This window comes from Panthera tigris, chromosome D3 (assembly GCF_018350195.1).
Source record: "Panthera tigris isolate Pti1 chromosome D3, P.tigris_Pti1_mat1.1, whole genome shotgun sequence".
Taxonomy (NCBI): Eukaryota; Metazoa; Chordata; class Mammalia; order Carnivora; family Felidae; genus Panthera; species Panthera tigris.
In genome coordinates this window covers 16558048-16580597 of record NC_056671.1, presented here as the reverse complement: position 1 = coordinate 16580597, position 22550 = coordinate 16558048, and the positions used below count along the sequence as shown (strand labels likewise).

Sequence of the window (22550 nt, the reverse complement as noted above, 5' to 3'; positions counted from 1 at the left end):
AGGGCTTAGTCTCAGAATTGGATCATGAGAGTGAATTTGGAACTCCCAGCCCCCCTGGCCTCAGGGACATGGGGATTACCCAGGCCTCTGGCGGGGGGAGGGGGGTGCCCTCAGTCGTTCCCACATTCCCTGCCAAGTCTGAGAACAAGGATCTTGCCTCTGCCGCAGCACACGGGCAGGGGCAGGGATTTCCCACCCACCACTCACTTCCAGCTTTTAGCCCACAGCCTCCTCCACCCACGCTGCCTGGGAACACGCTTGCCTCCCCCCCACCCCCCCATCCCCCCATGTCTGGGACTTAACAGCAGTGTTACTCAAATTGCGGTCCTCCAACAAGAACATCCCCTGGGAGCTTATTAGAGATGCAAATTCATGGACCCCACTTCAGACTCTGAATCAGAAGCACTAGGGTGGGGCCCAGATCTGTGGCTTAACAGAACCTCCAGGCGATTCTTACATGCTAAAGTTTGAGAACCACAAGCTTCGAGTATACAGGTCCACCCTACACACCTGTCCAATCATGTCCTCACCCTGTCAAAGCTTCTGGGCAACTTCCACCCACTAACACCCCCTTGGACTCCTTCAACCCTTCAGTGACAGAAATTAATGACAGTGATTACAAACGGATCCTGTGTAATACTGCCATGCTGGGCACTCCCACGGCAGTTATATGAATAGCAGCCCCTGGAGGGACGCAATGCAATGCCCTAAGAGCATTTACTGGGGATTTTATTATCCTTTATTATTCCTCTGTCACATAGGAGGAAACTGAGGTTCAGAGAGGGGACATGACTGGCCCAAAGCCACACAGCAAGTAAACAACTATACTCTCCAGCTTCCAATGCTGCAGAGCAGCATTTCGACATCTGTTTTACGCACACACTGGGATTTCCTTCATGGCAAACACCTTGTCATCACTTCCGCAGGAAAGCCTCTCCTGACCTCCCCAGACTACACCAGGCCTTCTTATTATACCCTACCACGGATCCCTGCTTTTTTGCTTAATAAAAGCATCACAATTTGTAACCACGTGGTGAAGTATGTCATGTCTGTCTCCCCACCAGTACGGATGCTTCAGGAAGACAGGAAGGGGACAGACCCTGCCAGATGCTTACCCAATTTCTAGTCTCCTTTTCTTTGAGAGCCTGACTTTGTTTGGGGCAACTGGGTACCCAGCTAAATCACTATATCCCCCAGGCTCCCCTTCAGCTAGAGGCATAAGGTCCCGGCTTCTGAGATGAGAAGGGGTACCTGATGGTGCTCAATAAATGCATGTTGAATACAGGACTGTTCAGCCAGCTCTGGGCATGCGGTCAGTACTCAGGAAATGTGTGCCATCTGCACGGGCCCGAGAAGCAAAGACCCCCACAGCTGCCCTTGTCTTGGAAATATTTTTATTGGTTCTGAGAGAACAGGGCTGTGGCGAGCTGGGACGGGCACAGAGCTAAGGAGGGCGGCGAGAGGCTTTGCCCTGGGGCGGACATGCTGTGCGGGGGGGCTGCTGGCAGGCTCCCTGGCCCACCCCACCGGCAGCGGCTGGGTCCATGGCACTTGGCGCCCGGCGTGACCTCTGCTGGCTTGGCACTGTGGCCTCCTCGTCGGCGGGCGCCCCCCTTTCCAGTTGCAGGAGTTGTGAGTCTTTCACAGTGCGGAGGGGAGGGGGGTCCAGGGTGGGCACCTCCCTGGGGTGCAGGCAGGCCCCTTCCGCCAGTCCATCCTGGGCTCTCGGCGGCTACGGCGGGGTGAGGCGCGCTCTGGCTCCTCTTCTCCCGCCCGGGGGGAGCTTGGCAGTCCTGGAGGGGCCCTCACGGCCTCAGCGGGACATCATCCGGACAAACTCTGGGAGGGCACAGGACAGGACCGGGTGGGGAGAAAGGAGCCGTCAGGCCCAGCTCAGGACACAGCCTCCAAGTCTCCCTCGGATCTGAGCGCCCCCCCTCCATTGACATAGCTCCTACCTCGGGGCTGGTCCCCTACGGCCCTCCGGTCTCTCCCAGTCCATCTTGCGCACAGCAGCTGGGCCCCAGGATGGGGGCTTTCTCATCTGCATACCTGACCCCTCTGAAACCTCCCAGGCTCCCCACTGGATAAGTCCAATATCCTGATGTGACCTCCAGGCCCTCCCAGCTGTGGCCCCAGCTGACGCGGCTCTCACAAGCTCACCCCCAATCCATTACCCTCCAACCACACACGGATCTCCCTGTCGGTGCAGCTGGCACACTCACTCTCCCTCCACCTCTCAGCTTGCCTGCACTCGTCCCCTCTCTCTTCTTTTTCTTTTAACTAGACTTGATTTTTTTTTTTTTAGAGCAGTTTTAGGTTCACAGCAACATTAAGCAGAAAGTACAGAGTTCCCATATGCACCCTGCCTTCCCAGCATACGGCCTCCCCTACTATCGACATCCAGCACCAGAGTGGGACATTTGTTCTAATCGATGAACCCACGCTGACACAGCATTAGCACCCAGAGGCCACAGTAACATTCAAGTTCAGGCTTCGTGCCGCACATTCTGTGGGTTGGGGCGAATGTATAATGACGTGTATCCACTATTACAGTGTCATACAGAACGGTTTCACTGCTTGAAAATCCTCTGTGCTCCACCTATTCATACCTCCCCCACCGCACAACCCTTAGCAACCACTGATCTTTTCACCGTCTCCATAGTTTTATCTTTTCAAGAATGTCATACAGTTGGAATCACACACTACGTAGCCTTTTCAGATTGACTTCTCTCACTTAGCGATATGCACTTAAGATTTCTCCGTGTCTTTTCACGGCTTGATGGCTCATTTATTTTTAGTGTGAATAATATGCCATTGTCACCCTTTATCCACTCACCAACCGAAGGGCATCTTGGTTGCTTCCAGGTTTGGGCAATTATGAATAACGCTGCTATAAACATCTGTGTGCAGGTTTCTGTGTGGACGTAAGTTTCAATTCATTTGGGTAAATACCCTTTCCTTCTGCTTCACCTGGTGGCTCCTACTCATCTCTTAGAGCTCTATTTATTTATAGCCTCCTCCAGGAAACCTTCCCTGATCCCCCCTCCAGCTTGGCAAGATGCCTCGCCCCTGTACTCCACAGCTCACTGTATTTCCCCCAAAACAGCAGAGACTACAGCGTTGGCATCTGTCTTCCTTGCTGGTCTTGGGCTCTCAAGGCAGATCTCAACACACAGTAGGTATACATACTATGTATGCAATACATACGAGCAGAATGGATGGGGGATGCTGGGCTTGCAGGGAAGGGCTGTCATCTGTGAGGGGGCACTACCGGGACACGGGCAACCTGAAATTTTCAGATCTGGTGGCAGCAAAGCCTTCTTTCCACATAGCCACACTCTCCTCAAACTTGAGTCTAAGTGCTCCCCAGAAAAGGCCTTCCAACTTTTGTGTTCTGGACACACGCACGTCCTGGTACATGTTTATCTTGTCTTTCTGCTCAGAAGGCAAGTTCCCGGAGCACAGAGTGAACGTTTTACTGTATTTTTGCCCTAGATCCCATAGCTGTCTTGAGCAGTATCTTGCAGGGTTACATATGTTGAGATCCCAGGCCTGGTTTATGATCCAGCTCCGCGTCTTAACAGTCTGGCAATTTCAAGCGAGTCCTATGACTTCTCTGAGCTTCAATTTCCTCATATGTAACACGAGGCCACAATAGTGGCAATCCAGATAGTTGTTGTGAAAATAAAATGGGATAATGTAGGTAAGTGTACTTGGTGCAGTGACTGGTACATAATACATGTACAATAAATGGTAACTAGTATAATGATTCCTGATTCCTTTAAAAAAAAAAAAAAGAAACAAAAGCTTTTACTGAGCATTAGCTATGTGCCAGGTACTGAATTATGAGGAAATACAGAGATAAAGAAAATGGTGTTCTTCTCAAAAAGTTCAGTCAAGCAGAGGTACACCTAGCACGTGGGGGGGGGGGCAGTGTGAAGGATGAGGGTGAGCCTGAGGTGCTGCGAAAGCCCAGAAAAGAGGGATTCAGCCTGAGGAACCAGATATACACACAGACATAAACATATACATACGTATGAATAAATGATTGTATGGATAATTTTTTAGAGATGGATGAATGGATAGACACATGGACACATGAAGAGATGGATGGAACAGATGGAGAGATAGATTTGGCAAGATGGACCAACGGATGGTTGGGTGAAGGGATGAATGGGAAGGTGGATTACAGGGGTGCATAGATGGAGGGGTACAAGAATGGAAGGGTAGGGGCATGGAAAGATGGAGTCATGATGGATACACAGTTGGAAGTCTCCACGTATGGCCACTACTGCCTTGGCTTCTCTCCCACGTTCAAACCCCACCTACCTTCAAAGTCTACTCGTCCATCCCCGTTGAGGTCCACATCTCGGATAATTTCCTCTATGTCTCGGTGTCCCACCTGATGGCCCAGGAGTTTCCTCATGGCCTCCCGCAACTCACTGGTGCTTATCTCTCCATCACCATTGGTGTCAAACTAGAGAGGGCAGGGAGGAGAAAGGGGTAGCTACAACGTGGGGGGCCCAAGGTCGGGCCCCTTCTCTAGCATCATTGCCCCCCCCCCTTACCCCGAGACTCTTCTCTGTCCAAGCTCCTTCCCTTGGCCTGTGATCCGGGGCTCTAGTTTCTCTTTTCAAGTAACTGTCCTGGGGTTGGAATTCTAACAACACCCTGCCCGTGCCTGTCCAGTGGTCGTCACTTACCTCTCGGAAAGCATCTCGAAGTTCCTTCACTCCAATCATATCTGCTGTTTCCGCCAGGAGTTTAGGTCCCATTAGCTCTACGAAGTCATCGAAATCTACATGGCCACCCACTGGAGACAGAGGAAAGGGCTAGGTCATCCATCCAACCACTCCCCACCTCTAACTAAGCAAAGGAAGGCACTGTGAACCCCTCCTTGACTGGTCCAGTGCTGGGTCCAGGGTACAACCAAAGGCCAAATGAGGGCACACAGGTGACCATGGACAGGTGGCTTATCAAAGAATGGCTCAGGGGAGTGGCCAGGGTTAGATGGAGGGAACCAGTCGGGAGGTGGATAGAGAGAAAGATACGGGCGAAAGACACACTGGGTCAGAGACAGGCAAAGAATGTCAGAGACGGAGAGACGGAGAGACAGAGAGACAGAGACAGAGCAGAAAGGCGGAGAGAGAAACAGAAGTTATGAGAGCCTGGCCCACCTGCCCCAAGCCTTACTCTTGTTGTGCAAATGGAAGCTCAAGTTCAACAAGATCCCCCAGCAGGTAGGAGTGGTGGAGAACCAACACCCACCCCACCCCCTGCTCACAGCAGCTTTCAGCCAGTGACTGCTGAAACACCCCCATTGAAGGGATGAGGGCTCTAACTTCAAGGTGGGCTTGCTACACTGACTCCCTGAGCTGCCTAGCAGAATGAGACTCTGGCCACTCATGGTGCTGGCTGGCTCGAGAGTTCACCCTTTGTGGCTCCTTCTCTTTGTGGTCTCATTTGCCTACTCCCTGCTGATGCTTCCCTTCACCTTCCAAATAAACTGCTTGCACTCCAATCCTTGTTTCGGGGCCTGCTTCTGGGAGAGCCCCAAAACTAAGACAGAGAATAACACAGTAATGAGAACTTCCTTCTGTTCGACAATCACCGTGTGCCACGTACAGCGTTGTTTTGCAGACAGTCTCTCAATGACTTCCTGTGCTCCTCTCATTGTACAGTTTACAGGTGAGGAAAAGGAGGCTCAGAGAGGGTAAGTAGTTTGCCCCAAGTCACAGAGCTGGAAAGAGCTGGGCCCAGAACTTAAGCCCAGGGCCTGTGTGACTGCAGAGGACTTGGAGGGCGGGGACGGGAAGGGAAGAGGGTGCCCAGAGGAGGGACTCACGGTTCATGTTGATCTGCTGAGAAAGTTCAATAAGTTCCATCTCGGTGGGCATGTAGCCCATGGTACGCATGCAGTTGCCCAGGTCCCGGCAGTTGATGTAGCCATCCTTGTCCTTGTCAAATTCTCTGAAGGCCTCTCGGAGCTCTGAGGAACAGAATAAAAGTGGGCATGGCTGGGGGTGGGATCCACAGAGCCTCTGATCAGAGGCAGCCCGGGTGCCCACTGGCCCGGAGAGCCAGACCCTGGAGCTGCCAGGACGGCGCTCCTCTGACAGCTGACTCCACAGAGGATACCCAGCCCCGTACCAGGCCTTGTCCCCAGGAAGCCAACGTGTCTCTGCCTCTCTTCCCACCAATCTCCCTTCCCTCAACTGCCTGGAGAGCTGAGCAACCCTTTCCCCTAAGGAGCTGCGTCTTACCTTCAATCTCCTCTGGCCGCAGCGATCTGTCCTGAAACAAAAGAAAGTGTCCTATTAGCAGCTGCGAGCGACCTAGAAGTTACAAAATGCCCAACCTGGAGGCCATCCAAGGGACAGCAAGCACCGAGTGGGACGCATGCCTGGACCACGTCTTCAAGGGAAAAAGCTGCAGCCCCACATCTCCCATAGACACGGGAGATGCCCAGGGACCCCAGAGCCCCATCCAGCCTGGGCAGAGAACCTCTGTGTCCCCATTCCAGACACAAGGATGTGTCAGGGAACAGAGCTGGTCTGGAGGCAAAAACCTGTAAATAAAGCAGGGTGGGCGGGAGGTCACAACAGTGTGGAAATCTGCAAGGCGATGGGAGGAGGGAGGGGCTGGGAGGACAGAAAGCAGGGACTAGACAGGGAGGAAGAGGAGGAGGAGGAGGAAGGGTGTGGAGGTAGACTTCAGGCTGTGCCCTGCTGCTTGGGCACGGCCCACCTTCTCCAGTTTGACCCCCATCCTACACCTGGCCCTGTCACGGGACACAGCATAGGACCCTGGGGGCCGCCAGTGCCAGTGGCTGCTGCCAGGGTCCAAAGCACACATCTCCAGCTTCAAGCAGTGCCCAGATCTCCTTGGGGAGTCAAGGAAACCCTGGGTCTAGGCATCTGAACAGATGGCGGCGAGGTCTCCAAAGAGCAGGCCCAGAGGACGCATGGGGTAAGCTCTGGCTGGTGAGGTGCCAGTCACCCTAGGCCTTCCCAGGAGGCAGACAGACTGGCACGAAATTGATGCCCCACTGGACCTGTTCAATCAGCTCCAAAACTGGCACACTGGGCCCATCCTCCCTGTCACAGCTCTCCGTCCTTGGGCAGGAGGAACGTGGGGCAGGGCGTGCCCCCCTGAGGAAGCACATACCAGGTGTGGGCACACCTATCGTGAACACAGACACGCACGTGGGCCACAGTGAGCATGAGGCATCTCAGCTGTGCACGCAGGTTGTTCTAGCCCACACGGTCAGGGCAGGCAAGAGACAGCTTCTGCCCACCCACTGTAAACTGGCCCTGGGTCAAGGGACCCCAGCTCCGGAAAATCTGAGAATCTTCTAGAAAGGGGCTGCTGAGCAACCCCTTATGAGACAACCAGGTGCACAGGACCCTGTGCTCAGGAGTGGCTAAATGTGGCAGGACAGTGTTGAGAGTGTACATGAGCCGGGGCTGAGCAGGCTGCAAGCTATCCAGCCCTCAGGTAGTATTTCTAGCTGAGGGCAGGATTCACTGAAGGTATGCGTGTCTCTGCAAGACGACTGTCGGGACTTCCACTGTAAAAGCCTGTCACAGTGCATTGTCGTCACTCTCTTCCTAATCAGACTTGGATCTTGGGTGGCCGAAAAGGATGATTTTTGCCATGCCCTGTACCCCCGGTAAGTGAAGTGAGCGAGTAGGTGAGTGTATGTGTGTCCATATGCACACAGAGGACACTGGCTAGGATAAGTCACTTCGACATGAGTCCTTTCCCCGCCCCCCCTTCAAGCCTCAAGCAGGCTCCCACTTTTCCAGGACCCAGTTCTGCAGGACTGGAGGGGAATAGGGTACTGCTGACCCCCAGGGCAGCCCCCTCTGCTTCGTGCACAGCCAGAGCCAGGAGCAGGAAGGCCAGGTACCCCTTTCCAGGTGCCTGTGGTGGTGCTGGTCTGGCTGAGTCCTGGGAGCTGGCCCCTGGATCACACACTCTGCTGTGTGAAGCAGGGCCAGGGATGCCCACCGAGGTGACAGGGAAACCATGAGCACCATCCTCAGGGGTGAGATGGGAATACAGCACACGAATACCCCTCTCCCCAGCTTATGTGGTCTGGGAGAAGATCTTGGCCTCTAGCGTCGGACAAACTCAAGTGCAAAGCCCAGATCTGCAACTTGCTAGCTGTGGGGCCTTGGGTAGGTCACTTCAGCTCTCTGAGCCATAGTCTCATCAATAAAATGGGTTGATACTGGTACCCACCTAATAAGACCTTTGTGAGCATCCCGTGAGACAAGATATATAAAGTGCTTAGGGGGCGTCTGGGTGGCTCAGTCTGTTAAACATCCGACTCTTGATTTTGGCTCAGGTCATGATCTCACAGTTCATGGGTTCAAGCCCCATGTCAGGCTCTGCACTGACACCACAGAGCATGCTTGGGATTCTCTGCCTCCCTCTCTCTCTGCCCTTCCCCTGCTCACAGTCTCTGTCTCAAAAATAAATAAACTTAAAAAAAATAAAGTGTTTAGCGTGTGGCATTCAATAAATGGAACCTTCATACATTCGTATTGGTGACATTATGATTATCACCCTCTCCCGGTGACCGCTCGGATACCTAAAAGGAGGTTGCCCCATATAGTAGCCGCGTGTGGCTATCGGAATTGGAATTGGAACCAAATAGAATTAACAATTCGGTTCCCCAGTTGCACTAGCCACATTTCAAAAGCTCAATGGCCACGTGTGGCTGGTGGCTACTATATTGGACAGCATCAATTATAGAATATTTCCATTATTGTAGGAAGTACTGGACATTGTATTCAGGAGGGTTGTTAAGAGTACAGGAAACCCTTGAGTCAGACTCCCAAAGTTCGAACCCTACCTCTGCCTCCCACTAGCTGTCATCTCGAGTTACCTCCTTGACTCAGTTTCCTCATCTGCCAAATGGAGATGATCATAGTACTTACCTCTCAGGGTTGCTCTGAGACTTAATTGAAGAGATGCACCAAAGCACTTAGCACAGTGCCTTGCACATAGCAAGTGCTCAAAAATAACACAAAAAAAACCCAAAAAACAAAAAACAAGCAAACAAACAAAAAACATGAGCTGCTGTTATTACTTCTTGCTGGTGGATGTAGACTCACCAGTGCTTTGCAGCCATGGGTGGGAAACTTTGGGGGTCAGATTCCCAAGTTGAGGGTTTGGGGTACCTCCATTAGGGGACACAGGTTGCTGCTGCGTACTGGGCCCCTCTTCTTCCCAGCACCTCGTTATGCCCTTGAAGGCAAGTCGAGTGAGGCTCCACTGGGGCCAACTTACGTACAGGCTGCCTGTTCTCAGCGAAGCCCTTGCGCAGGAAAATGCAGGCAGGGCCCAGCAGGTTGTGCATGACCGCGCAGTTCTGGGCCAGCATCAGGAGCGGTCCTGGGAGCTCGCCGCTGGCCGCCAGCCCCTCCTCACTCGTCTGCACCACTGTGTAGCTGCTCTTCTCCTCCTGGCGCATCTTCAGCCAGCACCAAGCAAATACAAAAGAGAGGCAAGGGCGTCACCTCCCTGCCCAACCGGCCCTCCTGGCCTCAGCCTGGCTGCTGGTCCTAGAAGGGGCTCTCCTCAAGAGGAGACCCTGGAGAGTCAGACAGTAGGGTTCGGAGAGCTCTCGGGATGCATGGGAGGCAGGAGTGAAACTGGTTCAAGAAATGGAGTCTCTGATCCTTGCCTGAAACGGATGCTCCGGGGAGAGCTGGGTGTGACACCCGTCGTGTGGAACACGGGCACACATGTGTTCACAACACACACACATGCACAAAATCACACACTCGCATGCATGCAGAAGATTAGAAAGAGAAGGAGGCAGAGGGAGGCTTCTGTTCCAGCCAATGGGAAGTGCTCGCTCAGAGACTAATGAATACGGTCCTTGCCCAAGATGTTCCCAAACTGACTTTTGTCCCTGCCTTCAACAGACCCCACTGGAAGGCAGTGACGACAATCAGAGCTGGGAACACACAGAGCAGGCTCGGGTAGGCTGCCGGACTGGCAGGTGCAAACACATGAGCCTAGCCGACATAACCAAGAGGGGGGACTGTCCTCTCCGAAGGACAGTGCTACTTAACTCAGCCCAAGGTTTCCAGACCTTCAGCTGGGCCAAGCAAAGCCCATCCGAGGGTCAGAGTCTACCCGGTTTGCTGCCTCAAGACTAGACGCTCTCTGCCCCCAGCAGCTCTCCTTCTTCCCCCTCCTGTCTCTGGCTCCCTGCCTGGCCCAGCCTGCCCGGCCTCTAGAGGCTGAGGCAGGGGCCCTCTCTCTGCTTACCGAATATAGCTGTGCTTTCAGGCCCTGGCCCTCCTCTCCTCCTCCCTGACAGTTCCCATGCAGCTATAAAAAGTCAGCACCCCCCACAGACGGTCCCCTTAGGACAACAGCAGCATCCAGACACAACATTCTAGTCCACCCTGGCCTCCCCAGGATGCCCAAGGCCCCCCAGGATCCAGGCCAGGGCACTCTGCCTTCAGTCCTGAGCTTGGATGAGCTTGGACTTAGAGGCAAACCTTTCAAGGAGAAACAGAGCAGCTGAAACTTGAAGGGCCGTCTTTGCCCAAGAACCCCAGAGCTGCCCACCCTACCCTCTGTCCTACTGTACCCCACTTGCTGCCAGGTTCCTCCAGCTCACAGAAGGTCATGCCCGGGAGAAGTTCCTGTGATGTAGCGGGCGGCCTGTCCTCCCAGGCTGAGAACCTGAACAGTCTCTCCCAGCTTACATCATCTCCCCTCTCCTCCAGTGCATCTTCTCCCCAAAGCCCCGCGCTCTGGGGCTCCAGACTAGACTCCCTTCCAACCTCCTAAGCCTCTCCCAGGCCTAGAGAGGCAGGAGCAGTATCCTGGTTCCTCAGAGGGGAGGCAGCAATTCATGCTCAGGGCAAGGCCCAAGTTCAGTGAATGCAATAGGTTTGGGTCTCTGCTTGTCTCAGAACTTCAGAGAGGTCAGGCAGACCGAGGGCCATTCTGGTTTAATGTCTGAAAGAGTTCAGGGCCTCAGCCATACTCTCACAGGATCCCAGGACCCAGGCTAGAGCAAGGGCAAATCCAGAGAGACCTTCCCAACTGGGAGACTGGCTCAGAGGAATGTTGGCAGTAGACAGCGGCTCGACCCCATGAAACAAGCTCCCGAGAATGTGTGCAGAGAATCCGCCTTTTCGTTTCTGGCTGAGTCTCGTACACTTGGCTCAGAGTGAGCACAAGCCAGGAAGGAGGAGGCAGCACAGCGGAGGCACAGAGCTCAGAGAAGAGATTTAGTACCCTGGCTCTGGACTCCAACAGTCTCGGGGACAAATTCTGGCCCCGCCCCTTGCTTGCTATGTGACCTTGGGCAAGTGACTGCACCTCTCTGTGCTCTGGGTTCCTTCTCAGTCCGGCGGGGATACACGCGGCCCCTCGCAGGATTCTCGTGAGAAATAAATGAGCTATTGCACAGTGCCTGGAGCACTGTAAGAGCCAAATGCATGGAGTTGCCATGGGGATGACAATGACGATGATAAGGACAACGGCGATGATGGAGATGCAACATAAGAGGTGCCGGGAGCCAGAAGGCATTTACTTCTGGCTCCAGAGGAAGTGGGAGAATATTTGCCAATCAGGAAAGAACGGAGAAGGATGGAGAAGAATGTGTTCCCACGAAGAAGGGACCCGCGGTGGCTGGGGAATTTCCACTGCGTCTCTTGATCATAATACTGCCTGGCACCAAGTCGCCCCGGGAGGCTGCTGTTCTCCCCCGGCCAGTGATGGCACCTGACAGCCTGGTCCTGCCCCACACGGAGCCCGGAGCAGGCCGCCTCTCCCCATTACGCGCCCCCCGGCTACCACGCTCAGGAAGCCAAGTGGGCAGCGGCTTGACAATGTCCCCTGGCACCGAGGGGACATCTCCCCGAGAGGAGCATGGCAACAGGAGGGGTCAGCCTGCCTCATGACCTTACAGCTTTCTAACAACACGAGCTGGCTAAGAGAAGGCAGGTCAAAGCTTCCTCTCACTTGGAAGGTATTCAAGCAGCGGGGGAGTAAGTGAGCAAGCGCTTGGCGAGGTGAAGGAAGGAATGGCTGCAGTGAGTGGGAATCCGGACGACCTGGAAGGTCAGGTGCGGGGATCTACGAATAACATTTCTGACAGCAGGAGAGAGACGCAGCCTCTCACAGAGGCAAAAATAAAAAGAAAATACCAGCTATGGATTCACACAGACCAGCGTTTCCAAAATCTCCACTCCGCTTCCACTCGGCTGTGTGACCTTAGGAACGCTCTTAAGCCCAGCTCCTTGCTCTATAAAAGAGCCAAGAGAACTACCTGGTGGAAAAGAGCAAACGAGATCACAGAGGCTGGGTGTGTTGTGGCTTTTCAGAAGAAAGCAACTGCTGTTATTACAAAAAGAAAAATGAAATTGAATGCAAGAAGTTTTATTGTCTTTTACCTTATTCCGTGGACTCAAAACCTCTCCTATTTTCTTTTTATCCTCCATCCCCATCCTAAGAAAACCCAGAGTGGCAACATTAGGATCATGATGATAATAATACTAATTACCATTTATTGAGGACTCGGTTCTGGGCAGTGTGCACAGCACTTTTATTTGCTTCTGACAATCACCTTGGGAGGCAAATATTAGTATTTCCACTTGATGGACAAGGGAATTGAGGTCCAGAGAGGTCAAGTAACTTGCCCAAAGTCACATGGCTGGAAAGAACAGATTTGAGAAGTCTGGCTCTTAAACACTCTGCTGTGTACAGGGAGAAGAGGGGAGGTAGAACAGAGGGATAAATCTTGTTCTTAAGTTCACCTCTTTAAGCTTTGGACAGAACCCGGGGCGGGGGGGGGGGGGGGAGGCTTTCAGCCTGTGGTCCTCTAGACTAATTCAGGTCAGTTTCTGCTTCTCTGCAACTGCGTGGAGGCCAAATCCTCTCCTAAGATGACAGCTGATGGGGCTGTGTGCACAGAAGAAACAGTCAACCCTCGAAAGGATCCAAGGAACAGTGGAGATGAAAGGGAATTTGGTGTGAGCAGCTTAGCTAAATGAGGAAGATGATGAGCAAAAAGGCTCAAAATTTCCTAAATGAAGAGACTATCAAACTGACCCAGGAGGTAGTATGGGGTTAGGGACAGAGATGCCATTAGTTAACCTGAGACCTTCGGTAAGTCACTTTACCTGAGTGGCAATCAAGTTCCTTATCTGGAAAATGAAAGAACTGGAAGAAAACATCCCTATCATTCCTCCTTCCTTTAAATAATATCCATGAGTTTCTTCTATGGCTTAGCTACAGAGGGCTAGAAATACAAGCAGAGACCATTTAAAGCAAAACCCTATAGATGTAAGCCCAGCTTTGCATGAAAAATGTCTTGGAGGTGGTGATTTGCTTTCCAAAAGGAATCCTTGCAAAAGGATATCATCCTGGTAGATAAGCAATAAATCCACTACACAAAGCGACTTACAGACACCTTTGCTCAACATCCTGTTTCTCAGTGGAAACAATCCGGGGCTCTGAACCAGCTGGTCCTAGTTGAGATTCTCTAACCTGATTCAAGAATTATTGAGGGTGGCGGGGGATACCCCAGTAGCAATGCGATTGACTTCAAAACCCACAATTCTGAAGGTTTAGAGACCACCAGAGAGAGGGCCAGATGCTCTCAAAGAGAGGAATGAGTCCCTGGTCCTACGGCTGGGAAGGAACCTCAGCAGCAACAGAGGCAAAGCCCAGCTCAACCCTCTTCTGATCCTACCAGCCCCAGGAAGGTCCGGTCACTCACATGCTGTGGATCTGTGCTTTTTATTTTGTAGCCCAGGAACTCTTCGGTTTCTTTCCTAAATCTTGTGCTAATTCCCAAACACAGCCCCCCATGCAGCTGTTAAGTCCCAACTTCAGCGCAGAGCCTGAGACACAGAAAACTGGGATCGGAGGGAATCTAGAGATTGAGGCAGGGAAACAGCTCTAGATAGAACCCACGGAAAGGGTAGCAAGCTTCAGATGCCCACCCCCTCCGTCCCCAACTCTGGCACAGATGGCAAGATGCCCCCTCCCCTGCCCCAGATCTTGGGAACTCCAGAAACATACCTTCCTTGAGAGATTTCTCAGTGGAGACTTGACACAGTTGCCCATCCTAAGCTGAGGCAGCCCCTCTCAGGATCCCCGGGTCCATGAAGGAGACTCCTGGGGACTAAGAGACCTTAGTCCCTGTCACAGCCAACCCCAGCCTCCATCTGCCTGCGCGGTTCTTCCTCCTGGACCGTTCTGAGCCCTCTCTCCTGCGCGCGTGCTCTCTTACTCGTCTGCCTGCTCTCTGATTTTTTTTTTTTTTTTTTTTTTTTTTTTTTTGTGGATTGTGTATATGTTTGTGTGTGTGGGTTTAACTTTCTGGGCACTTTCTTAAGGACACGAAGGCAGGAGGGGAGAGGGCAGGGCACAGAGAAAATCGCCTGGAGAGCTGATGGCAGAGGGCAGCAAGCTGGGGAAAGCTGCCGGATCATCTACATCAGATTAGAGCTCAGTCCTCTCTCCGGTTCATTTCCCTTCCCTCAGCCCCTCCTCTCCTGCTGCCAAATCTGCAGGGAGATTGCTTCAGGGAGGGGGGCCCAGAATGGCAGCTGCAGCTGGGAATTAGGCCAGCAGACCCAGAAGGGGAAGCAGGCTAGTTTGGGCTACCAAAGCCAGGGTGCCTCCCAGCTCCCAGCCTTGTGCTTGCTTGCATACACACACACACACACACACACACACACACACACACACACACACACACACACACAAGAACTCAGGGACAGACACACATCCTAATTGCCCCCTGGCAATCACAGCTGGATTGAGAGCAGGCAGTTCCAGTTGAAGGCCTGGAAGATCCTGTGACATCCCCATCACGCTCCATTTTTCACACTTGCCTCGTTACCAAAAGGGGATGAGGCTCCGGGGCTGGAAGCTGAGCCAACAGCAGTGATCAGGTCCTTCGCTCCCTTTGCTATGTCAGGTCTCTCCGACCCAAGGGAAACCAAGAGACCACCGGGAGGGCGGGGGGCATGATGGAGGTAGTGCCGGTAGAGGTGTGATCCAGGGCTGTGACCCCTCTAACCATCCTCCGCCTAATCCTGAGTGAAGATCTGTCACAGGCTTCCTCTGGGTGCAAAGCTGAGAGGCTGCCCTTGTCAGAGTGGTCTTCGAGGTCCCACGACTGGAACTTTTTTAGGTGAGTGGCTCTTCCTCGTCCCTCTGGGTTCCAGGTTTGATGTGAACTCATCTCAAGCCTCAGATGTTACATTCAAGACCTACAGGCGGAGCCCGATGACCCAAGAGAGGAGGCGTCCCTGTTTCCCCCCTGCAGCCAGCTTTTCCCAGCAGGGGGCACCAGAGGCAGGTTGGGAAGGCGAACTCTTTCTCGGCCCCGGTGCAAAAACCCTTTCACGGGTCGCTGAAAGAGTTTTCAGTCCAGGGAGGCTGCTTTCCCAGGGATTTTTTTGTCCAGCTTGAGTGGCTGGTCAGAAGCCCCATTAGGGGAGTGGGTGGGGCGCAGCCCAGAAGGTGCCACAGGCTCGCTCCCAGGGAGCCGGGGGAGGAAGTCCCTGGATAGCTCCTGACGTCTGCGCTGCTGCTGACGACGGAACGGTTTAATCAGGGGAGTTACTCAGCAGCCTTGTTTGGGCCAAACCTCCAGAGGGGGGGTACGGAGAAGGAGGGGCAGCCCCTGAGGACAGAGGGAGGAGACCGGGGAGGCGTTGACTCCCAAAGGGCAGGAAAAACACCGGGGAGATGAAACAGATGAGTGAGCAGCTAACATAAGTGTCTTCTCCAAAGACGTGTTCCTCCAGAAGAGAGCACAAAGCAGCCTCTCTGCGGGGCAGGGGGGTCAGGGTCACGAGACTCAGGTGCATGAGAAGGGTCTGCCAGCTTCTGACTTCTCACATTCCAGAGCTTCTGTTTCCTTGCCTGGAAAAATGGGGTTTCCCCTTATCTTGCTTCTAAAGCAGATGTGGGCAAGTACCCGGCGCATGGTAGATACTCAGAGAGGAATTATTAAAATGGAAGGAGGAAGTAACATTTGTCCAGTGTTTGTGTGCCAGTCACTGTGCCTGGCTCTGGGAATGCTGTGGGGAGAACAAGATAAACACGGTCCCTGCTTTCAGGGAGCTTACGCTCTAGCAGGCAGGCGAGAGCTATTAAAGAGCTAGGAAGGCACTTATTTAATTACATTTCAGGTAAATGCTATGAAGGGGAAACACAAAACCTCCGAGAATGTGAGACAGAGGAATCCGACTTAGTCTGGGGGTTTCGGAAAGACTTGGAGGTCAAACCTAGAACACCAACCATCTGCAGACTCTTGAAAAGCTGGGGCTCACCAGGGACCCCAGAGGGAAGTTGGGTTAGGTTTCAGGTACAGACCCAGTTCATATTAACAACCTGGGCAGATACACGGAAAGGCAGCCACAGCATCAAGCAGAGATTCTCAATGCTAGCTGAAGCTGAGAATCTCTGGGGAGCCTCCCCAGAGATTCTGGTTTAATAGGTGTAGGTAAGCTCCAGACATTGGTGGTGTTTAGTGCTCCAGGTAAATGTAATCTGCAGCCAGTGTTGAAGACCACTGACACGGATGCTAAGAGCTTGGAAAGCAGAGGCCGGCTGACCTGGTTCAAATCTTGCCCTTCTGCCTAGCAAACTCTATGACCTTGAAAACTTGTGAATCTCTTTGAGCCTCAGTTTCTTTATAAAATGGGTACACTAATAACCCTTCCCTCTTGGGCTGTTGTGAGCAGTTAATGAGATAATACACACACAAAGGGCTTGGCACAGTGCCAGGCACCTAGAAGGTGCCCCTTCCCCTGCCCAGGATTGATCTTAAAGGGCCAGCTGTGCGCTCCCTTCCCCCATACTCAGCAAAACACCCACTCAGTCAGACCTGGTGACTTCTGCCCCCTGCAGGCCAGCCCAGAGTACAGCCCCCATTTGTCAACCTTGGAATACGCCTGTCCTTGGAAACAGGAGACGGGAAATGGCAAAAACAGGCCCCTATGGAAAAAGTCATGCACTTTGAAGAAATCCCATCCTTCTTCAGGGGGAAGGATGCTGCTAGCTTGAGGCTTAAGGCAGCAAGGGATTCAGGGATTCTAACTCAGAGCTTGCTTAAGCTATTTTGGGCTGGACAGGTCAGGTTATGGTGGTCCTGAGTGACCATAGGATAACTGGTGATCTAGAGGGAGCAGGTGGTTTGACCTTTAGGAGAAATTTTTTAAAAGGATCGGGGCACCCGGGTGGGTCAGTCGGTTGAGCGTCCACCTTCAGCTCAGGTCATGATCTCACAGCTCCTGAGTTGGAGCCCGCATCGCATTGGGCTCTGTGCTGACAGCCCTGAGCCTGGAGCCTGCTTTGGATTCTGTGTCTCCCTCTCTCTCTCTCTCTCTCTCTCTCTCTCTGCTCCCTCCCCGACTTGCTCTGTCTCTCTCTGTCTCTCAAAAATAGATAAAAACATTAAAAAAAAATAAAAGGATCGAACAGTGGGGGCTTCTCTAAGGAGCATATCATGTGGCCCCACCTTCCCATCCCTCTTCACTGGGACAGCAGCCCCTGGGCCTCCAGAAGCCTACACTTTGAGTTCTGGAATGGAATAATAGGATCAGAGGGATGAGAAGGATAAACCCTTTGCTGATTATTCCTGATTAGGAGGGAGGCTGGCCTCTAGCCCTGATCAGTTCTATCACCAGCATTTGAGCTTGGATGACAGCCCGGTGTGAACACACTCAGGGAAAGCTGGGTCATAACCTAAGAGGTGCTTTGTGGATGTTTCTGACAAATAGGAAACACACTTATGTGACTCCCCACCGAACTGGCATGGAGCAGCACAGGCAGGTTCTTCAGAGATCACAGCCCTGCCATTTACTTACTGTGTGACCTTTGGACAAGCCACTCCCCTCTCTCGAGCCTGTTTCCTCATCTCTAAAATGGGGGTGGGGGGAGTGGGGGGGTGATAATGCCAACCTTCACAGACTGCTGTGAAGATAAGATCATGAGAAGATACTTTGACAAATGTTTAGTGAGCTCCTGACGGAGGTCTCAGGCCACTCTTGTTGCTTCCCCAAAACAGCTAAAGGCCAAAGTGGATGTCCTGGAGGACTGTATAGGATTGATATTAACCCCAAGATGACCTCCTCTTTCATTTTCCCCAGGCCCCCGATGAAAGGCAAGAGGGTATCCCAGCCCTCCGAGAGAGCAGTAGGGAGAGACTGGGCAGGGCAGGAATAAACAAAATACACAGCCCTCATCCTAGGAACACAGACCTAGTACGATTGAATCTATTAGGACCCAAGCTTCCATATAGTCTCCCTCCCTCATCTGAACTATAGGAACTAAGAAACCTCTGCAGACCAGAGGCTAGAGATACTGGTCATTTGCTCATTAGATATGGTGATCATGTTATGTGCAAAGCAGTTTGGGAATTGGGCTAATCTAGTCAAATCAGAAGAGATGTCTCTACGGGTAGAGAAAGGGAAAAGATGGAACAGAGCTGTGGGTTTTATACACAGTTGCCTCCTCTACAAGGGGTGTTTCTTCCTTAGCTTAGACTAAGGAGCAGAAAAAAACCCAAACCAAAACAAAACAAAAAAAAAAATGTTCTTAAAATAGTTTTACAAAACCCAATGCCAAGAGTTGCCCCAAATCATGCCTATTCTGAGTTCATGTCTCATGCCGCATCTCTCTAGGCAGCTGGGTAGCATGTCCTCAGCTGGCCACAAAGAGGGTACTTGGGAAGGTCTCTTGTCATTCAGCTCATTTAATGGCCTTTCTTGCCCTGCTCAGAGACAGCTTTCAAAGTATCTTACACAGGCCCACATTCAGATAGTTACTCTATTAACAATAACATTAATGAAGGCTGCCCTTTTTTCCCAGCACCTACTCAAGCCAGGCATTTTGACATCCTTAATCTTGTGTGACCCTCATTAATAGCTCTGCAAGGTAGTTTTTGTCAGTCTCATTTCTGGAGGAAGAAACCCAGACCAGAGGGAGAGAATAACAGACCCAAGGTCACAGCAATGGGAAGTGACCGACTTGGGACTAGAATTTGCAACTCTTCTTTCTCCCACACCACCATTCCCTGGCTTCACCTCAAAACCACATCATCTCCTTGCAGGCAGTCAGGCAGCTCTAGGAGGTCACTGAAAGCATCCTGATTCCTGTTCCCCCTAATGTAGGAGTCTAGCTTGGTCCTTTCAGTGTCACTTTGAGCCCTGGCTCTCCCTGACTCTATTGCAAATGGAAAGAAGAAGGTCCGGGACAGCACTTAGCAGTTAATCAACAATAGCAATAATAACTAATATCGATAGTGCCCTTGCTCTGAACCATGCACTCGGCCAAGATCTGTACACATCTATCTCCATGTTCCACTTAACTCCCCCAAAATCCAGTGAAGTACTATGATTTCCCCAGTTTTGCAGGTAAAGAAACAGAGGCTTTAACAAGGTTAACACAATTTGCTTAAGGTTAAAAAAAATAACAGAACTTGGGAGACGTGAGAAATAGACCTCCCCACGACTATGTTTTGCCCTAAACAGATTCTATCAGAATGTTTTTGTATTCAGAATCCCATTTCCCTTCTCTTGGTCCTGGCCCTGTCTCTAAGGACAGAAATCTCAAAGCAAAGAGAAGCAAAGAAGACTGGAGACCCTGACACAAAAGTCCCAGGCTAGGTTCCGTTGTTATTGCTGTTGTTGTTCAAGCAGATGTCTGAGAGCTGTCAGCAGGAAGCCCACACTGAATGTGCTGAGCTTTAGAGAAAAAGTCTGCAGCTCCAGAGGCAAGAGCTCCCACACAGAGGTCGTAAATATTTGATGGGACCTTCCAGCCCTTCCTGACTCAGGTGACCCTGGTGACATTTCAGAACACCGGGCTGGAGACTATTAATGACTAAGAACGTAGAAGGAGGATGGAAAGCAGGCAGCTGAAATGCTCTGAGCTCCCAAAGGGCCCATGAAGGCAAATTCTGGAAGACTGGAAAAAGAAAAGACTCTTTTTCTAGGAACGAAGGCATAGTGCTAGCAAAACAGCCAGAAAATGTGTGCTTCCGGGCCCGTGACCTACCCCCTCCACACTGCTAGATGGTGAGCTCCCAAACAGCCAGCACCGCAGCTATCTTGTCCGCTGTTGGCTCCCTGGTCCCAGCAAATGCTGGGGCAAAGTAGATGTCCCCAAATATCAGATAAATGTTTGAATAGATGTCACTGACTCCACAGCCCAGACCCACTCCACCTCAACATGTCGCTGCACTAACTCTCAAAGCCCTGCATCCAAATCTCTACTCTGGAGAACTGCTTCCAGCTAACTCGGCTAACGAGGGCTCCCCACAGGAACAAAGCCACACACGGCTGCCCTATCACACCACACAGCAGCCCCGCGCAACCCGAATCCACGTGCAGCTGCCTTCATGTCAGACCTCCGCCGGCATCAGCCACCACGGAGTAGTGTTTTGAAAAGGAATGTGCAGATCTGAAGCAGAACACACACGGCCTCCGTGGAATTCGGATCCAGCATGGCAAGCCAGGAGCTTGAAACGGCTTCTCTACACTACATCCTAGCACAGAAACACTCAGGGCCCCTCTTCCTCCAGACACCACGCAAACTCTCCCATCAGACCTCTGCATTACACCCCTCCTCGGCTGCCGCAGAACTGCCTCAACGCTGTGCCAGTGAGTTTGAATTAATTATGGACTCAGCACTAGAGGAAACCCTGGCTTTGCGCAGGAGTTCACAGTTCCCTTCTGAGAACCTCGCTCCCCAGCAGCACATCCCAAACTGTAGACCTAGATTAGGGAACGGATGCTCAGCTGCCAATGACCCTTGACAGAAAGGCCTAGAGGAAACCAGAGTAGCCACTGGTGACCCCCTGGTGACCTTCCTGACCCTAGAATGCACATCAACTCAGGCCAGGGTGTTATTCCACGTTCTACAACTTGACAGCTGCCCACCCGCCATCCTAGTGACATCCCTGGAGTGACAACTTCTTAAATCTCCCCAAAGTTCCGATGTGAGCCATAGCTCTGTGTAGCCCCTCTATGCCCACCAGACCTTTCTCTTTTCTCATATTTTTCAGTCTCCATCTAGCTCTCCAAACTTTTCCCAGGTCTCTGGGGCCACGACAGCTCATGACTAGTGTCTTCCATCCCCAAGCAAGGCTGTGTGTCCCCGCGGTAGCCATTCTTGACTCCCAGACTCCAAACCCTTTGCTCCCTTGGGTGGCTCACTGGCAGTCTTGGCTGGAGACCGGAGTTGGCGCCACCTGCTCGGAGCGCCCCTCCGGACCCCTGCAAAAATCTCCAGACGGTTTGTGGCGGTCGTTCCCTTGCAGGACTGGCCTATTCTGGCAGGTGGAGGGCGGCGAGGCGCTGGTGCCTCGCCCAGAAGAGGCCCGGAGCGTGGACAGCGCACAGGGTGCTGAATCAGGCACGGGGGAGGCGGAGTGCCGGCCAGGGCGCAGGGCTGCGGAAGGACTACGGGGAGCGTGACTGGGGGGCCGCGGGCAGCGGGAGGAGGGCTGTGGGCGCGCGCAGCCGCGGCAGGGTCCCGAGCGCCTTTCCCGGGAGCGCGGACGGGAGGCGCGGCCCTTACCTGGCCGAAGGCGGAGCTGAGCATGGGGCGCAGCTGGTGGAGGAACGGGTCTGCCTCGGACGCGGCGGCTGGAGCTGAGTCCCCGCGACCCGGGGCTCGCAGCGAGCCCCGGAGGCCGAGCGCCGGGGACAGCCCCCGTTCCTCCCCATCCCGCCCGCGGGCCGGCGGCAGCGGCGACGGCGGCGAAGGTCGGGACGCCGCGGTCGGCAGCGCCTCCCGGGGCCTGCAGTGCGCCTGGGGGAGCCCGCGCCTGCTCCCCCGCGCGCCCTCCTCTCGCGGCGCCGGCCGGCACAGGGGCCTCCGCGAACTGGGGTCCCCGGACGGCGGCGGCGTGCCCGGGCCGGTGCCGGGCAGCCGGCGGCCGGGCAGCCCTGGCTCCCGGGCAGGGCCGTGGCGGGGAACCCGGCTGCCCCCGCTGGCCGCCGCCGCCTTCAGCAGCGATGTCTTGGACTCGCTTTTGGCGATGTGCGAGCTCATCGCGGCGGGGCCCGCGCTCGCATGGCCCGGCGGGGGCGGCGCGGTGCGGCGCGGCGCGGGGCCCCCGGCGGGCAGAGAGCGGGGCGCCCGGCGGGAGCCAAGCCCGAGGACGCGCTGGAGGCGGGCGCCGTCCCCCGGCCGCTTAAATGCGGCCCCGTCGCCGCCGCCCATGTGACAGCGCAGCCTCTACGCCCGGAGCCCCGAGCTTCCCGGCGGCTGGCGGTGCGGATCTGGGGGGGCTGCCGGCTGTCCCCGAAGAGCCCACCCCCGGCTCCTCGGCGGCCCAGGTACCGCCGCGCCCCGCCCCTTTCCCCGCCCCGCGCTCGAGGAGTCCCGCTTCCGGGCGGCCTCTGGCGGCGGAGGGGGCACTGCGGCGCGGAGCCGGGAGCGCTAGGGAAGGGGTTCGGCAAATGGCCCCAAAGATGCCCAGACCTTGGTAGGCGGCAGTGCCTCTTAACGCGCCCGGAGGCTCCCACAGTGAC

At 53.7% G+C, this 22550-nt stretch overlaps 1 protein-coding gene across 3 annotated transcripts; it reads right to left on the bottom strand.

Moving 5' to 3' along the window:
- Positions 1-1385: 1385 nt before the first annotated feature.
- Positions 1386-22239, bottom strand: CABP1 (calcium binding protein 1). Of its 3 annotated transcripts, none has more exons than XM_042962301.1 (7): positions 21592-22239; positions 9308-9487; positions 6267-6297; positions 5849-5992; positions 4707-4816; positions 4333-4480; positions 1386-1839 (listed from the first exon to the last, which is right to left on the bottom strand). In XM_042962301.1, exons 1-7 carry the CDS (start codon positions 22237-22239, stop codon positions 1814-1816), a joined length of 1287 nt encoding a protein of 428 aa, XP_042818235.1. In that variant the 3' UTR covers positions 1386-1813. The 3 variants fall into 3 exon arrangements, with proteins under 3 accessions (XP_042818235.1, XP_015398123.1, XP_042818236.1); XM_015542637.2 differs by lacking the exon at positions 21592-22239 and adding an exon at positions 14071-14270; XM_042962302.1 differs by lacking the exon at positions 9308-9487.
- Between the last annotated feature and the right edge of the window lie 311 nt (positions 22240-22550).